Source organism: Manacus vitellinus, unplaced genomic scaffold (genome assembly GCF_001715985.3).
Source record: "Manacus vitellinus isolate BGI_N305 unplaced genomic scaffold, ASM171598v3 scaffold_2_pilon, whole genome shotgun sequence".
In the NCBI taxonomy this organism is placed as follows: Eukaryota; Metazoa; Chordata; class Aves; order Passeriformes; family Pipridae; genus Manacus; species Manacus vitellinus.
In genome coordinates, this window is record NW_021940208.1 from 48,459,606 (window position 1) to 48,478,078 (window position 18,473).

General features: G+C 37.0%; 1 protein-coding gene across 3 annotated transcripts in view; it reads right to left on the minus strand.

Annotated features, from left to right (window-relative positions):
* TMTC4 (transmembrane O-mannosyltransferase targeting cadherins 4) overlaps window positions 1-18,230 on the minus strand; it is a 55,979-nt gene extending 37,749 nt beyond the window's left edge. For all 3 annotated transcript variants that reach the window (XM_018071262.2, XM_008931419.3, XM_018071263.1), the window contains exons 1-4: window positions 18,018-18,230; window positions 13,333-13,448; window positions 11,102-11,318; window positions 6,990-7,077 (exon numbers count right to left, since the gene is read on the minus strand). In XM_018071262.2, coding sequence (XP_017926751.1) covers window positions 6,990-7,077; window positions 11,102-11,318; window positions 13,333-13,448; window positions 18,018-18,179 — 583 coding nt within the window. In that variant the 5' untranslated portion in view covers window positions 18,180-18,230. The remainder of the gene's footprint in view (window positions 1-6,989; window positions 7,078-11,101; window positions 11,319-13,332; window positions 13,449-18,017) is intronic.
* Between the last annotated feature and the right edge of the window lie 243 nt (window positions 18,231-18,473).

The following is an 18,473-nucleotide window of genomic DNA, read 5'->3' on the forward strand; positions in this document are numbered from 1 at the left end:
CTGGGTCCAGAAGGTGGTGATCAGTAGCACAAAGTCTAATCGGAGGCTAGTGTACTCAGGGGTCAATACCGGGTCCAGTCCTGGTCAACATCCTGATTAATGACCTGTATGATGGGGCAGAGGGCACCCTCAGCACATTTGTTCATGGCACCAAGCTGGGAGGAGTGGCTGATATGCGAGAGGGTCATGCTACCATCCAGAGGGACCTTGGCAGGCTGGAAAAGTGGGCTGGCAGGAGCCTCATATGGTTCAATAAAGGGAACTGCAAAATCCTGCAATGAAGCCTCCATCCTTGGAGATATTCAAAAGTCATCTTTTGGACAGTCCTGGACAATTGGCTCTAGGTGACCCTGCATGAGCAGGTCAGCTCAGGTGACCTCAAGGCCCCTCCAACCTCAGCCATTCTGTGATTCTGTAATTGAGGTCTCCTCCTGAAAACCATAATCTCTGTTCCTTTGTTTTCTTTTGCAGCCTCAACAAAGTCAATACAGTCATACAGAGAATTGCAATTTTATTAAAATTCATCAGTAACTAAACTTCAAAGAGAAAGAATTTCAATTAAGAAACATTTTATCTTGTGCTTGTTCCTGGGTCAATACGCACAACACACGTCCCCCCACCCTGCCTCTAACTGCAGAAATCTCAGTAAAATGGATACAAAAGACTGTCATTCAGCAGTGGTTTCAATCTTCTTTTTTTTAAAAAAACAGTGATTTGAAAATGTAAAGCACTGCATAAGTGCTAATTATTACTATGAGATACACACATGCCAACAGAAGTAATCAGTCTAACAAAGCATTTTCCCCTAACAGGGCTTTGCTTCCCACTAGAAAAATCCTGTGTCAGAAAACGAAACTGATCTTTCATTGGCACCTGTGCCTGGTTGAAACTGGTACACCATATGTGGTACACCAGAGTGGGCATTGTGCCACTCTAACAGATGGACAAAACTGTAAGCATGCCAAAGAAATAGAGTATCTAGCTTATTTTTTTTAAGCTAGAAAAATATAGTGTTTCAACTCAAAACCAAAAAGTGTTGCTCAGATTGTCCCTCTTTAGGAGTACATTAAGTCTAAAAGTGAGGGGTTTCAATAAAATACCTATGTAAACCATAAACAAGCCACAAGGGCTCCTCCATTTAGACTGCTAGACTTAAGTATAAGCATTTCTAGAGCAAGGATGCATACACAAAGTGTTTTATAGTGTAGAATTGACTGATCCTAAATTTACGAGCAATACATTGATAATGCACCTCAACTCTGTCTTCCTAAATGCTAATCCTATTTCAAGAGACCTTATTTTCCAGTGTCCTAAATGCACCAGTCAATGAAAACAAGCTCCTTAGAAGTGAAGGATATGAAGAAAATGCTACATTTAGGGTACCAAGCTTAGTCTTATTGTAAAGTCAAACTAACAATATCCCAAACAATTATTATCAATTCAGACACTTAGGCATTCAGCATCTCCTTCTTCAAAGGTAATTAAGCAATTTAGGGCTCAGCCAGGTGACAGGTTATAGCAGTTTAAGAAGTGACCATCTTCAGGTGAAACACTCTAATTGATTCTGTGAAAGCACCTACTCCATTGAAAGTTGAAGCAAACCAAGTTATGTTGAGCTCCTGCAGGAAGTTTTAATTTTTAGCTGAAAAGGATCATAAACACTCATATATTCCACTAATGTGCTTTGTCTGTGGGGATGGTGCCTTTCAGCTGAACTACTACAAATACTCATCTAGCCAAGCTCTGAGATTTCCCTTCTCATGAATTGCTAAGCAAAAGGGGAAGAATTACCTAGTCTTACAAGATCACATAAGAATCCACTGTTAGAATTAAATTAAGTTTGAAATCTCCTTGTGCACATTCTATTTCAGCTCATCTCAGTGTTTCACTTAACAATGAAATAAAAAGAGCAAATGCCATTCTTAAACATATCCAACCATCTCAAACTCATTACATACAGGCTGCACTAAAGGAAGTATCTATGCTCTCAATTACACGATCTTGGAGAAGCAAAAGTTAACATTAATTCTAAAAGAAAAAAGTTATTGCTTTTCCTCAGCCCACTAAAATTATAAAATCGTTAGGTTTTCCACTTACAACTATTCCCTCTCAATGTGTTCAAATATGAACAGTAGGGCACATACTTGAAAAATCAGGGCCTATATGTTTAACAATAGTAAATATCTCTTAACCAATTGCAAAATAGCTAACAAATTCCCCATATCTTAACAATGACCTCTTTCACACAGGAGACCTAAATATTTTCAATCTGTAGGAAAACCTCCATAATACAAACCACCAATATTCACAGAACTCATCACTACAGTCTACTTTGCATGCTTTATTAAATTAGCAACGAACAAGTGGATGATTAATGGGCAACTACACAGAACAGAACAAAACAGAAATGCACAACCAGAACAAAGTCATTTTTAGATGTCATAATGCACAAGCAAAGAGTTGATCCCCTTTTTAATATCCAGGCCAATATTATTCACATGGACCAAATCATGAACTCCTCATTTTACATTACTCAGAGATCGCCAATGCAGATGGCAAATACATGCAACTGGATCACTGTCAAAACTGAAGACAAAGGAAGGCAAAATGAATACTACAGCAGTTTTAAATTGCCTTATGAATTCCCAGAGAAGCTGCATTAAAATTCAACAAAGTTAATAACCCACAATTCCCTTCAGAACATACCTAAACAGTTGTCAGCTCTTGCTGTCTCCAAAGCCTATGCAGTGGATTTGTCCCCACAGTTGTGTTTAAAATAGCAGGACAGAATGAGAACAACAGATTAGTTCTTTGCAATTATAAATGTTATCCTATCAAAGATGGTAACTTCAAAAACTGTATATTGGGAAAAAGGAACAGAATTGTAGAACTTCAATAAGACATAATTATAGCCCACATACTGTTAAATGCCTATACTTAAAAAAAAAATGCTACAGATTCTGGGTAAAAGAAAGTGTCTATCCATAAATCCACCAAACCCACAAATAAATCAGGCAAACAAGCTGGAGTATATCTTGAGCTTTACAAAAAAACATTATTTTCCTTTGGAAGTCTTCCAGCCTGACACTGATATTTTTTTGTTTTCACTATTATATATACTTTCTCCATAGTACTCCCAAATCCTCCTCAGATATTTTATGAGTTTTTACTTCCCCACAAAAAAAATTAAAAATCCTTACATTCATTTTCTCAGGTGAAAACAAGCACTAACCAGTCTTTCACACATGACTTTTGACTCCTTTTCTTTAAAGAATGACAGTTTATCAACTACATCTGTGCTAGTGAAACAAACAGATTTCTTGAACCTAGCCATCCACAACTTTCACATTGCCTGAAGAATAGTCAGATTCTTTATTAAAGACTTAGATAATCTGTCCATCTGATAGTAGCATTGGGATGCTGCTGGTAACAAACCAGTATATGGCCACTGAGGACCCAACCGTATCAGTAGCATCAGCTCAGGCTTTTCAGTGTTTGTTTTACTCTGATGCTCACTTACAGTTCATTAATAAAAACAAACTGGCATGAAAACACGTTTTGGTAACTGTATTCAAAAGACAATGCAAATGCAGTCCACAAATCCTGAAGGTCTTAAGAGTTGTACCCTCTTTTAAGTGCTCCAAAAGAGTCACGCTACTATGCATCTATTAAACAATTAAGAAAAAAAAATAAATCAACCTTTGACAGTTCTTCTCCAACTCCTTGTAAAAATTTGGTGAGCTAAGCACTACGTATATACATGTGAAAGTCAGATCCAAGAACAAGGACACATACAGTTGACCTACAGTTTAAGGTCATGCTTGCCTTTAATATATAAAAAAATCTAGCAGAACAAAAGGAAATAGGATGTCAGAACAAACTGGTACAATCTACTTTTGTGTAGGATCACCATAAAGCAGCTCTATTTGATTAGAAACATAAGCTTGATGCAATGGAATGCACAGAGGGGTTTTTGGTTGTTTTCTCCCCCTCTTTCTCACTAACAAAGATTATTCCACAAAGATAAATTACCATTTTGGTCTGACCAACAAAGTGAGGCAACACCAACTTTTAACTGGCACTAGAACTACAAATATGCATGGGCGGTATCAAAGACATTCTGTAAGAAAAACATTCTGAGAGCAGAAAAGGTATTTTTTCTTTGCAGCTTAGGAGATACTGGCTAAGTCTGTTCTTTATATGTGCATATTTTTAAAACGCATGTTCTTTACCTATATTCAGAGTGAGACCAACTTACATTTGGGATGAAGAGTTTTTGCTGTCATTGACTCCCTCAATTTATGCAAAATCAAACTCAGCTAAACTCAGATAAGAAGTTCTTTACTCCTTATTTATTCTATTATTTAAGAATGGCTAAAAGAACTTCATGAAAGGAAATTCACACCACCAAAATGGAGGCATCCAAGGGTAAAATTTTCTACTTACTTTACAAAACTACTGAAGAGTCATACACTACTACAGTCACTTCCCCATATTTGATTACCTTGAAGCCTTTCATACAAAGAATCACAGAAGGAGCTCAGGTTGGAAGGGGCCTTCAAAGATCAACTAGTCCAATCTTTTGTGGGAAAGGGAGCCTAGATGAGATCACCCTGTCCAAATGCATCTCGAAAACCTCCAGTAATGGGATCTCTGCCACACCTCTGGAGAAGTTGATGCAGTGACTGATTGTTCCTGCTGTAAAAAATGTCTTTCTTATATCAAGGTGAAACCTTTTCCAGTGCAAATGTACTCACTGCCCCTTGTCTTCTCCATCTGAAGAGCGAGCCTCCATTCTCTTTGTAGATGCCCTTTCCAATACAGGCACTTCCCCCCTTTCCTATACAAGCACTAACGTTCAAACAGTTGCTGGCTGGACCAACCTCTACTCCCAAAGGAAAAAAAAATTATTGCCAGGGCAGAAAGTAAAACTGGTAGTGGTTATTGGTGGGGTTCAGCTAGAGAAGACATGAGTACAGTGGTGAACAGGACTGCTCTTTTGGGCAAGCTGGAGGAATGGACCTCATGAAAATCAAACAGCACCATACAACAATCAAGGCTGTGGGACTGTCTAGGCAGCAACTCTGCAGAAATAGGTATGGAGTTCCTGGTTGATAAGCTGAAGATGAGTCAGTAGTGTGCGTTTGCAGCAATGAACGTTTAAGAAGGAGAGACTCAAGTATGGAACATGGATAGAAATTCTCGTGTACAAAGTCTAAATTTCCTTAAGAAGTTGCTGAGGGAAAGGCAGGCAGTGAAGGTGACAGTAGACATTGAAAAATGATTTGAAAGACAATGCTGGCAGACTGTAGCTTTACTTGGCAAATTTGCTTAAGAGACGTAGCTCGTTCCCTATTATGATGTAATGTCCAACAAAAAAGAGTAAGTGCTGCTTAGTATCTTGTCTTCACAACAGTTTCCTTCTTCTATATCAATGACATGAATTTCAGTCCAGGGTTACTATTAAAATGACACTGACTTCTAAAAGCTATCAAACTGGCCTTCACAAGTTGTACAAGCACTTTGAGTAACCTTAACCAGAGTACACATTGCATTCTTAATAATTTCCGAGATGTCCTCCATAACAAAATAATTAGAGTCCAACATAATAGTCTCCAATGGTCATCCTAAGAATTTGGCTCTTGAGTTTTCAAGCAAAGATTATTACCTCTGCCTTACAGGCGTACCCATACCAATACACTGGAAAGCACATGGCCATTATTTTCATCTGTCTAATTTACTCTTCCACTAATACAAGCAACATCATAAGTACAGTCACATCCAGGAAAATAGGTGAGAAAAGAAAAAACCAACAAGCAAGAAGCCAAGGCCAATTTTTATCAAGAAATTATTAGTTCAGTTGAAAGAAATGAAACCTACTCAAAGGGAAGAAAAATATATCAGAAGTGAACAAGAATCACCCTAAGTATCATTTGAAGTGGCAAAGGTTAGGTTAAACTTATTATATCAGTAGTAGAAATATGCAAAATAGTTCCAAACAATCTAAATTGAATTAACAGGAGCTATTCACAGCATCTTACAGCTCACTGTGCACTAACTTACTCCCCTCAGCCTACACTAAGGTCTCTATGATGCCACAACTATGTTGTTAAGCTATATCACAAAGTCAGCTCAGATACCTCTGAAATACACTGACAACTCTGGTTAATCATTACAGGCCCTGCCTATTGAGCCAATATACAACCTCTTCAAAACACAGCTCCTTATGGGTTCACCAAATGATTCCCATATTTCCTGTGGTAGAGCACATTAGGATACCAGATTGCATGTGCTGCATAGTTTTTCATAGTCATGAATTCATGCATCTGCACCAAGATAATTTCTCCACAACTGTATTTGAACTGCCAACCTGCATTCAGATCAAATAGTACAACAGATCTAAAAGCTGACATGAAAAAACCTCTAAAAAGAAATTGTTCATGTTAAATACAGCTGTCTTACAAAAACTCTATGAGTAACACTGTATTCAGCACTATAAGCCAGCACTTTCATATTGCAGAAACTTAGAAGGCTTACTCATACAAATAATTTTTTATGATTCATTAAAATACAAGTAAGGTTGCTCAAGTTTGTTCCCATTTAAGACATCACAACATAACAACATAAAATATAGTAAAATATTTAAGAATATACATATGTAGGCTTAATTTCTTTCTAAAATACCTATTAAAATACTTTATTATACTTCTAAACAATAAAACATTTCGCAAATAAGCCTATTATAAAATAGACTTTTCTTAAAATAAATTCATAGTATTTAACAGACTAGGGACAGCAACCTTTCCAGTACTTCTAACAATAAATACCTGCTAAAGCAGGGGTTTTTAAAATATATATTATGAGGGTATAAACATTAATCAATTTAAACAAAACAATCTGACATTTTTAGTTTTGCTGTTCTTCTCTGAAATGTACAAATGCTGAAAACGTACACAACAGAAAATTAAAGGGGCAAACAGAATGCTTACTTTCTCTAAAGGCTTTACAGTAGCCAAGGAATGACAACAAAAAGAACAGGGCACACAGTAGGTCTGCTCTGCCAACAATCCCAGCAACCTTAAAAAAAAGAAGAAAGAAATTTCAAATTATCAGATTTTTATTCTTAGAAAACCTGAGGTAAAGGTACACTCACAAATACAAATTGAAATACATAAAAGAAGACCACTGTATCACTGCTTGTTTTTTTTTAACTTGCTTTATTGGATTAGTGATACCCAGTTTTTTAAGATGCATCCTAATTTTCATTGGGTATTTCTTAGTATCAACTACATAAATGATTTGGCTTTAGTTTATGAAAAACTGCTGTTTTAAGAAATGAAGAAGGACTTCACTGAATAAAATTTAGACTCTATACAATTCTATCTATCTTTTGGATCAGACTGCATTTCAGTAGAACTCTTAGCAAACATGGAAATATAAAATGGTTTGGGTTGGAAGTGACCTTAAAGACCATCTAGTTCCAACTCACCTGCCACGGGGCAGGGACACTTCTTACTAGACCAGGTCGCTCAGAGCTCCATCCAGCCTGGCCTTGAGCACCTTCAGGGTTGGGACATCCACAGCTTCTCTGGGCAACCTGTTCCAGTGCCTCACCACCCTGACAGTAAAGAATTTCTTCTTAATATCTAATCTAAATCTACTCTCTTTCAGTTTCAAGCCATTACATAGCTTTGAAGCCAAACATCCTGAACCCCAACAAAATTGGCAGCTCTGCTGAAACACAAATCAAGACTATTAACTTTCAGAAGACAAGCCAGCTTTCCAATTACAGTCTGAATACTTAGAATGGACAAATAGCTTCCAGCCTGCAGATCCAGGGCAAAAAAAAAAAATTCCACCTCCAGCAGCTTTTTGTGTTATATTAATTGTTTGCATTAGAGCTACCTCCAAATGCATCTTGTAACAGAAGCTGTACTAATGCAAAAGAAAATGACAAGCGCCTTCTGGGACCTTTGTACTCCGGATCTGTGCCAACGTATTTAAATCAAGAGCAATCTCAGGGCTATCAGCAAGCCCCTAAAATGTGTTTATAATAACTTGCTGAGATACAGCAAGTCATATTTTTGCATCTTCAGTTTTCAATTACCCAAGTGTCAGGATACACCAAAAATTTTTTGTGGAAATCATAACATGGGGCTGGCAGGGGACTGCATAAGCCCTGATGCTGGAACCCCACTAGAACATACAGAGCAATGGTTGTGGAAACACCCCTTACTTTTCAGTCTAGCTCTGCTTCCTGAAGTGCTGGGTGCCATGTTTTTAGATGTACAAAGAGGCCTTTCTGAAGCAGAGCAGGACAGCAACAGGGGTTTTTTAAAATTCACTTTTTGAGATTATGTTTCAGGGACAAAAGCAGTAACTTTAGTTCTGGTATAGTACACCAGTTGTGCCACTTTGTGTGTGATACAGAAACAGGAAAGTAAAGAGATCAATTGTGTCTTCATTTTGTTTAAAGGCACCTGCTTTTAGGAAAAGGGCATTTTTGTGTCAGTCTAACGATGGGGCAACTATTTCTAAATAACATTAGAGAGAGAAAGTGAAGTGTAGAGGCATGAGAGTATGACTGATTCCACTGAAGAGAGAATCTCCCACTTTACCCTCAGCTTCACCTGAGCACCGTAAAAGAAGAAACTGTTCGACTCCTAAATTCAGTTCAGGAAAACTTCTTGATTTATCTAAAGCCATGCACCTAACTTCTCTGCTTCTTTTTCTATCACAAAGAGGAATTACAAGAATTAACTCAATAGCTGTGGAGTGATTTGAAAGGTGAAAATAATGAAGTGTCACTCTTTTTCAGGAGCCACTCTTGCTAATGAGATAAAAGCAAAGGTGAACTGACACAGTTTTGAAAATAAATGTCCACTTGTTACAACAAAGAGATTAAGGGGCTAATAACACACACGGCCTCAAATGACTCCAACAGTACAATGTTTGCAAGACAGAGGCATAGAGGCAAGGCATAGAGATGCTGGTAACAAGGCAAATTTTAAATTACTATCAGATATATTATTATGCCCATGATTCATTTAGTATTTAATTACTGAAGTGTTACAAAGAATAAGCCTTTTTTAGACCAGAGAACTACAGCATAAGACTGTTTACATGCAGGTAGAAAAACAAGTGTTTTCCTTACATAGGTACTGAAAGCATTACACCTTTCAAGATCTGTTTTACATGACAGTTTGTTTTGCTGTAAATACCAAAACCCAAAGCAGCAAACAGACAGATTATTCACAATTTTATGTCAAAATATGTCATCTCATTTCAAAACTAGGATGTCATGATACTTAAAACTCACAGATTTAAAATCATGAGGAATGCTTTTTAAGACATGCTGCCAGACACACACTCATGCTAGAACTGTAGCAGTATAATAATGACTACTTCAGTGCAGCAAGATTTATTATTCACCATGTAAATGATGAGAGGCTTTTCTTCATCCTGGATCTTAGAAGAGACATGATATATGAGCATGCTACTTTTTTCCCCCCTCCTCTTCGAATGTTTGCCCAAAGCATATGAAAGTCTTCAAACTTCAAATATGCAAGCAGACTGCATTGTTTATTTGAGAAGACAAAGGGTTCATTAATATCTGTATGCTGATTTAGATTTATTTTTAGAGTCAAATGGAGTTAAGAATAAAACTATGGATATTGATAAAGGAGTCAATAGTAGGTCTATTACAAAGTTAAGACTCAAGTGACATTTCTCTTTACACGTCAGAACATCGGAAGCACTGAAGGCTTGTTTTACTTTACTCTGACATCTAAAACTGGTTTTGGAGAACAAATACAAGGGGCCCTTCTGACACTAGCACAATGCACTCTCACAAAGAAGTTACTGTGCAGGCAAGCAACCACCAGAATGATTGGCAAGATGTTTTAGCCACACTGCCAAAAATGGTGCCAAATTACTAATACATAACTGTGCACCATTTCTAGGTTTCCGATACATGAAAGGTCTCCAGTTAGCTGAGAGGAATAGCTTTCAATAACCTTTTCCCCATCAATCATGTGCAAAGCAAATGCAAGATGCCAAAACAATGATGTGTTGTGAATAAATGAAAAATCAATGCCACATATGCAGAATAAGGTGCAATAAGGATTCAGTGTTCATTGCTAGGACAAAATCAAAATTAAAGCTAGTACTTTTGCTGTTGCTCAGACTGTTCAAACTCTAACAAAAAAAATATCCCACATTGGGTTAATTTTATATTTCATTTATTCATTACTACAAGATCAAGAAATCAGTGACCACACCCAGCAAGCCCACTGGCATAAGGTTGTAAGATTTTCTTAGTACAAAAGAGCTTTTTAAGAACACCATCTTCTTTTCACTATGATTTCCACACAAGGACTTGAGCTTAGGCCAGGTATTTTGATTGGCTGCTATACATGTACCATGTTTCTATTCTGCATCTTTACAGCTTCAACTTCCAACCACTGTTATGCTTTTGCCTGCAGTATTAAAGGGCCCACTACTATCAAATTTGTGTTCCCTACGTACATAATTACAGACCGTGATTAAAAAAAAATCCTTACATCTTCTCCTTCATATTAAAAATATAAACCCATGGAGTTTGATCTCTCATGACACAGGATGATTTCCAGTCCTTTAATCATTTTCATGGCTCTTCTGAGCCCTCTCCATTTTTCCCAGTGTTGACCTTGCAGCATGGATGCAAAACTGGATGCAGTATTCTAATAGTCACATATAAAGTTCATATAATGCCCCTGCTCCACCTTTCTATCTCCTTGAGTTTTTTATCAAAGCAAATGGAAATGAAAAGTAATTAGGGAAATCCAGCAGTTAGAGAAACTCTGTAGTTTAGTGCTACACTTCTTCAGGTATTGTACTTAAATGATTTATCTTCTTTAATAAGGCCTAGCCCAGTGGAATTACAAGCCTTTGGACGTACTAATCATAATATTTGACTGTTCTATTACGACATTTGCCAAGAGAAGCGTTAAGAATATATAAAAGCAATGTGTAGAGTATAAGGCTATGACAGAATTAATTAGTCAAGATGGTCAAGAACTGTAAAGATAAAAATCATTGCAGATAATTATTCAATACTTACACATTCAGTGTGCACTGGATGTACAGCGAAGAGCAAGGCAGCTAGAAGAGAGGACTTTGGAGCCAGGTTTAGCCGTCTTCCTTTATTACTGAATTGCAGTCCACCCAGTAATATTGAGAACACATCAATCATCAGCACTGAGATAGCACAATGCAGTATTATGTTGATGACATGGAAACCAACCGGGTAGAAGCCTCCAGCAAGAAGGTAATTAATTCTACATAGACACAAAAATGTTAAGGTTAGAAATTACAACAATGTTTAGAAATATGCAAATAGAAAAGCTAAACAACCCTATAGCAAGACCATATGCACACAGAAAAAAAGCTGACACGTCTCAGGACACATGGTTTACCATTTCACCACCAAAATCAGCTAGAAACTATGTCCCCATCTTAACTTCAAGGTATTCCTATGGAATATCATATTTAGCACAGTATCTATCCTCTCTAGTTAATGCTATTATGTTAATCATACTTGAAGTTACTTAGAACTGGCTTTTGGTTGACAACACAAGTTCAGAGTTGCAATGCAGGAGTGTCTTGTGGATAAACAACCCAGTTTTACTGGGGGAGATACCTCTGGGCTTAAGAGCAGCCATGTCCAAAACCAACTTGATGAAATCCACACAGTGAGGAAACTGAAAGCACAGAGACTGTGATTTCCACTGACATTCTAGTTGAAAAGGACTGACAATGTGGAAATTACCTGGGTACAATCACTATCCACCCAGAAAGCAGTCAGTTAGCACATCTTAGTAACTAATTTATGAGACTGGTTAGAAAGATGTTTCATACAAGCATTAGAATCAGAAGGAAGTGTAAGTGAAAATTCAGTCTAAAACTCTATTCAAGATAGGAACTCTGCAGTAAAATGGGGAGTGAGAAGAAAAGGGGAAAACATCTCGTTATTATCCAAATACTTTTATCAGTAGGTGAGATATACAGAAACTCAGTTTGAATAGGGAATTTTATATAGTTCATTTGGTCAATCTGCATCTGGCATGAGTGAAATCTATTGAAAAACCCTAGCCTATTATAAATATGATACACATAAAAGTTGGAGCGTAGGGAAATTAAAGAAACCAATTTTTCACTTGTGAAAATAGCGTTTTATGGACCACCTCCACAGGCTCATCTACATTTTCAGATATAGTAATGGTTGTATCCCAGTTTGCTCTTTAAACTAACCAGGATGTTACTAGAGATGGAATATACCACAGAGACCTTGAAAAAAAGGAAAGCACGTAATGTGTAATGCACTGAAAGCTTTAATAGGTTTAGGACTCTGACACATTCTATTCGGTTGCATATTTTTTGTGATGAAAATGTGAAGAAAGTCCATCAGACAGCAAAACCCACAGTGCCAGATACTTAAAACACTGACACTGCACCAAGAATCAAAATTTTTGCTTGAATATGAGGACTAAGACTGGGACTACTTCTTCTGCACTTACTTAGTCCCTGGCTTAGAACGCACACAACTGCAGAACGAGCTCCAGGTCCCCATCAACAACATTGAGTCACATGGGGAAAATAAGAAGATTAAGACTGAGTCTTCAAAGATTCTCTGCATTACTGTGACAAACTTCTACTGCTTGCTCAAATCTTTGTGCAAAAAACATGAGCTAAGCATCTACAGAAGTAATCCTCTTAAACTGTTAGTTATTTGAGAACACCAGCAAGACATATTTACAGGCAGACATCTCCCTGGCTACGATTCTCAGACACAAACACTCACTTAAGTTAGAATATCCGGGGAAAGAGGTGGGAAGACTATTCAGTGACATGGTGGCAAAAGGCCACAGTACATTGATGCTATTTATAAAATAAATCATTTGACAGGTAGCGGGAAAGTAGAGAACAGAAACTACAATAGCAGTGTAAGTGGCTAAGGGAACATACATAGCCTAGTTCTTTGATGATGTGACCTATATACTAAACCATACTGCCCTAGTACAAGCTATGTAAGAGCAGAAGATGAAATCTCTGGAAAGTACATAGAAATGTGGAATGTCAAAATAATGTATACTTTGGGAAGGGACCAAATGGAAAATTAAAACTCAAGTTGAGATTAAGGTAGTGAACAGGAAAATCATATTTAGGGAAGGTATCCAACTACCCTCCAGATACTTTGTTTCTCTCCTTTTCTGTTGCCTCCTCCCTAAAATCAATTGAACTAATATATGTTAAAAAAAATATTCAGACCTGAAGCAAAAAGACAAGTCTCACCTGAAAGTTAGGACAGTTAGTGGTCGATATGACTTATGACTGGTATTGCTGCTGAGTTTGCTACCCCAGAAATCATGATACCACAGGTCACCAAGTGGGGTTTCTGCCCTGAGGTCCTGAAAGGAAACATCATAATTTAGCAGATTCTTAACATTTCTCCTTTGTTCAAAGCAGCTAAAATACCAACAAGTTCTAATAATACAAACTCATACTAACATGGACATAGCAGTTTAGTTGGCTCAATACTGACATTTGACAAGGTACCCAAGTTTGCAATGAACATCTGAATGCCTGACATCATAAAGGCCCTGATCTTGGACTCTGTAAGCAGGCATAACTACATGAAATTTAGAGCTATGCATATTCACAGTGGTTTATAATCTGGTCAATAGCTGAGATATGAAACACATAAACCTTATAATTTTGTAAAAAGTCTTTGATTTTAGGTCTAGGTTATCTTGTGAAGCAGGTCAACTACAAACAGCTGCAAACAGCTACTGTTTTACCAGTGTCAGTAGTGCAACTACTAATGAAAGCATGAAAGCAAGGAGACTAAAGATAGAAAACAACAATTAGTTCTTTTTGAAGTCTTACTTCACACAGGACACTATTCAAATAGCTTTTTTTCAATTATTTCTTAAAACATGAAATCAGGAATCAACATCTCTATACGCTACTCTAAAAAATTAAAAGCAAAAGACAGAAAAGTAATGAATTATTTTATTTTGGGGTGCAACCGGGGACATTAAAAAAACACTACAAAAGAAAAGTCTACTCTTTCCTTTTATCTCCAAGCCATGCTGATTATGAAAAGATCCAAAAAATGTAGGATGTTGAATGGAAAGCATTCCATTTGGAAAGGAAACATAAGGATCTTGGTAGTACCTGCCTCAGTTTTCTGTAAGGACAAGCTTGGACGCTCAAACTAACATAATACTTGCCCCTTTTCTGCTCTTCCCTGGCGCAATTAACTATGAATTTATGCTATAGCAAATGTGCAGCTTAAAAACACTTGAGAGAGAACCTAGGAACAAAATTGTACTAGCTAGTATTACACCTGCAATCAGCAAGTTACTCTACCCCCACCTTCTGCCCAAATTACAGCCAAATTTCTAGACCCTAATAACTGGCTGCTGCTAAACTGAACCTAAAATAACTTATTTGTTGTTGCTTCTCTCTTAACATATTCTTTCATCCATCCAAAAACAGAATAAAAAAAATCCAACAAGATTTCTATCACTTGATCAAATTTAGCCAGTATTATATAACTGATTAAAAAAGAAGTAGGAAGGGGAAGTAAGCTAAAATTCCTAGCACACTGTCAAATGAACTGAAGTGTTCTCTAACAGGTTACTAATCAATACTCAGAAAAGAGAGCAGGGATAAAACTGCAGTCTGAAAATTCCTATACTGCAGCTGTCAATTAAGGCACTCTCAGGGAAATTCTTAAGAAATCAACACTCACAGGGGAATCCTATTTGAGTTTAAGAATTATCAAGGTGAAAAGTTTCTTCACTTTCTCACAGATGTTTCTACTGCCGAGTAATAGTTAAAAATTTCTTCTCCCAGAACTTCTCTAAGGCAATTTTAGCCCTAGGCACCTAAATTCCTGTTCCATTCCTCACTGGTATGCACGAACCCTAAAGGTTATAATTTGACTCTCAGAGCAGGACCGCACTCAACCAGCAGCTCACTAAATCAATACAGCCTGATTTTCCAGGGCAAGTTGGGAAAGGAGGTACACCAACTTCTATTGAAGTCTTTGTACTCTGCAGGGGACAATTGTCAGAGGGTGGTGTGGCCCTAAGACTGTTTTTCCAACCAGCAGCACTGCTCCTCATGTATATTTGCCAAAGAAATGGACTATGAAAGAGAGAGTTTTCTTTTTCACTGTTAAAAGTTTAAAAGTATGTCTTTATGTCACAGATGGTCTTCAATAACTTGAGATGGGAAATATATTTGAGATGTACAAGGCTTGATTTCCCTTTCTGCTGTAATCAGTCATCTTTTGTTTTCCATCCAAAGAATGCAGGAAAAGCTGAATGCATGGAATTACTTAGTGATTAGATTACACTTACACATGACCTAAAAATGTTCAATTGCGTATCTTGCTCTTATATCCAAGTTCTGTGAGGAAGTTCCTTACATTAATTTTCCTACTCAGTGGACTTACCCTAAAACAGGAACAATTTGCTCTAACAGACACAGCTGTTTAAAAGCTACATATGATTTCCTCTTTAAGAACCTAAAGTAGATATCAAAGAATCTCTAAATATTTGATTAGCAGCAGCTTACAGACAGCAGAGTTCAAGACTTGAAGAAAGGTCAGTTTTTCTGTATAGAGGCTTATGAAAATGACATATTGTGTCTGAAGCTCTGCCTAATCCAACTGTTTGTCTTGCCAAGCCAGTAAATAAATAAAGACAAAAGTCACTGTCATGTACCAGTTAAAATGCTGCTTAAAATGACAAGAAAGCATATGGAAAACAGCCTTCAATTCCAATAAAATCTAGTAACAGAATGTTCCATGATACAATAGCCATGGGGTCAACTAATGGTGTATCTTTCACTAAAAAACAAAAAAAAATTAAAAGATTAGGGCGATGCAGGTAGTAAATACTGTGTGGTAGCCAAGAAAATACCAGTGAGTAATGCTCAGTAAATCTACAAAATTACTTCAACTGCTGTCTCTCCTATTGAATAGGAATAAAATTTGCTATGCTTTGCTTAATAAACTGTGCCATTGCTAGATGCTCTCCCTCCCCATTAAACTGGTAAACTCATTGTCTCTGCATTTTTCTTGTGGATTTTGTATTTCCATATATTTATACGACCCCTGTGTTAAAATGATATTGTCAAAGAACCCTTATTTAATATCTAGGGAATAATAGAGGATTTTGAAGTGAAAAATAGAATCAGCCTCACAGTTTTTCAGACACACAGACTAAGTATAAATTCATTTATTTAAGCAGTTGGTTGAATTTCTCAGCATTGCCAACAGCTAGAATCCTAGTGTTGTTGTGTTGCATGGAGAAACTGAAACATTTTGAAAGTAAAGACTGAAAGAAATGGAAAGAGATTACAAGTGTGGAAATTGCCCATGAACAAAACAACCTGTCTTGTTTCAACATCAGTCTTTTGTTCATTCTTTCAAGAAATATTATAAACAGGTCCCAAATAAAACTTTGCAGAATGAAACATTGTCTAGAGCTGTGTAATTTACAACACAATACTTCTTTAAAAAAAACCAAACAACGTTACAGGTTCTTAATTTGTCTAAAGCATTCTCTTGAAAGCTTTGTGATTTATTTCCAAGCTGGCAGATGTATTATCCCCCCATACATTTACAACTGAAGGTATGATGACTTACACGTGCATAATAGAAATTTGTCTAAGGAAACAGTAATTGTGCAGGATTCTAAAAGACACATTATGATAAGTTGCCTCCAAATCTTGTGCAAGGCAAAAAAAAAGAAAAGTGAATTGTGTTCTTCTAGTGGTATGAGCCTCCAGATTATCCTCCTTGTAACCCCATGGTTTCAGGAAAACAGAACCAGCAGATAAATGTAATTATTTTTACCCTGTGTTTCTCTTTCCAAACATTTAATGAGTACCTTCCAGAACAGCATAAAAGCTGCAACACCAAGACCCATCCATGGGCATAGGCTCACTCACCCCTACATATGATCCTATGAAGTGTCTCAACAATTGAAGACACTCAATTCCTCAAAGTCAAAAGAACCTCAGCTAGAGGTTTATTTGAGTCACATGTTAATGTCTAAGCATTTCAAGGACTGTTCACTGCATGTATGATCAGTTTTAAAACAGAGCTCAAGAATACTCTGCTTCTATTTAAAAAAAAAATACTGTTGTCACAGGAACTTTTACTGGGGAAGAAGCATAGGAAAAGGAAGCTTTGCTTCCTATAACATTTTTGTGGTATAAACCACAGCTGGAGGCTCCCTACACCCTACAATAGCTTTGTGATCCATTATGTGTCTTGCAAACAGAGTAAGTTTGTTTCACTTGGCTTATTCATTTGTGACCCTGAGGAGATACTGAAAAAAATCTCCTATTAACATCAATGGGTATCAGAAAAGCCTACTGCACACTCTTACTGACTTAGAAATGAGCATAAAATTAGACCTATAGACAGTCTTGATGTACAGGTACCCTGTGAATAAGCATTAATAAACATCACATACAAAGTTGCTGCAACCCCAGGTAATGCTTTATTAGATGACAAGCAGGCAAAGTCCATTTGGAATGGCAAAAAGAGCTCCCTTCCCCTTGACCAGATATCAACACTCATTAAGCAGAGCATCTTACTTGCAAAAGAATGAAAGGGGATGCATTCTGAGGTGGGGGGGGAAAGAAGCTGTTTAATTTGTTTCTATATTAGAACCCAAGTCATGTTATCAAAATAGCTTTAGGAGTAAGATTTCGCTAAGCATATTTAGGCTTCTAGGTTTTTGGTAGAGCACTGCTGCACCTCTTGTTTTTCAGCCTTAAATAAGGCTTACTTTAAAAAACACCCAATAAAACAAAACGGAAAAATGAAGTGAAAAAAAAAGAAAGCTCTTTACGACGCTGAAACTTTGGGTCTACTTAGATCAACTGTTGCATTATTTTTTTTCATATGACCATTTATGCCAAAGGGTGTGAGGGAAAGAAGAGAGACAAACCTTATTATTGATGATGGCTTCAGAATCATCGAAGACAAAATCTCCATCATAGCTGTTAGCAAAGCAGAGGAAGGAAATTAAAGCCACAACCATTTTAGCCCAGTATGATGGAAGGAGGAACCATGATATGTCATGGTCCAGATTAGGTTCTGTTTGTGCCATTCTGTAAAATGCTTGTTCCAAGCTGAGAGCTTCAGCATTATGTTGGTTGAAAATCTGAAATACATACATACAAATGCATGGTTATAGTCACATTTCAATAAAAAAGAATTTAAAAATGGAGAGTTGGGTTGGGAGATGAGAAAGCTGTATGAAGTTCCATACAACCTTACATTTTTCTCTCAGTGCATTTCATAATTACTGGAACATACCTAAACATAATTTTGTACTTCAAACAGGGAAGTAAAGGCAGAGTTTCTCATGGCTGGAGCAGAGAGAAATTCTTAGATTCTAAGA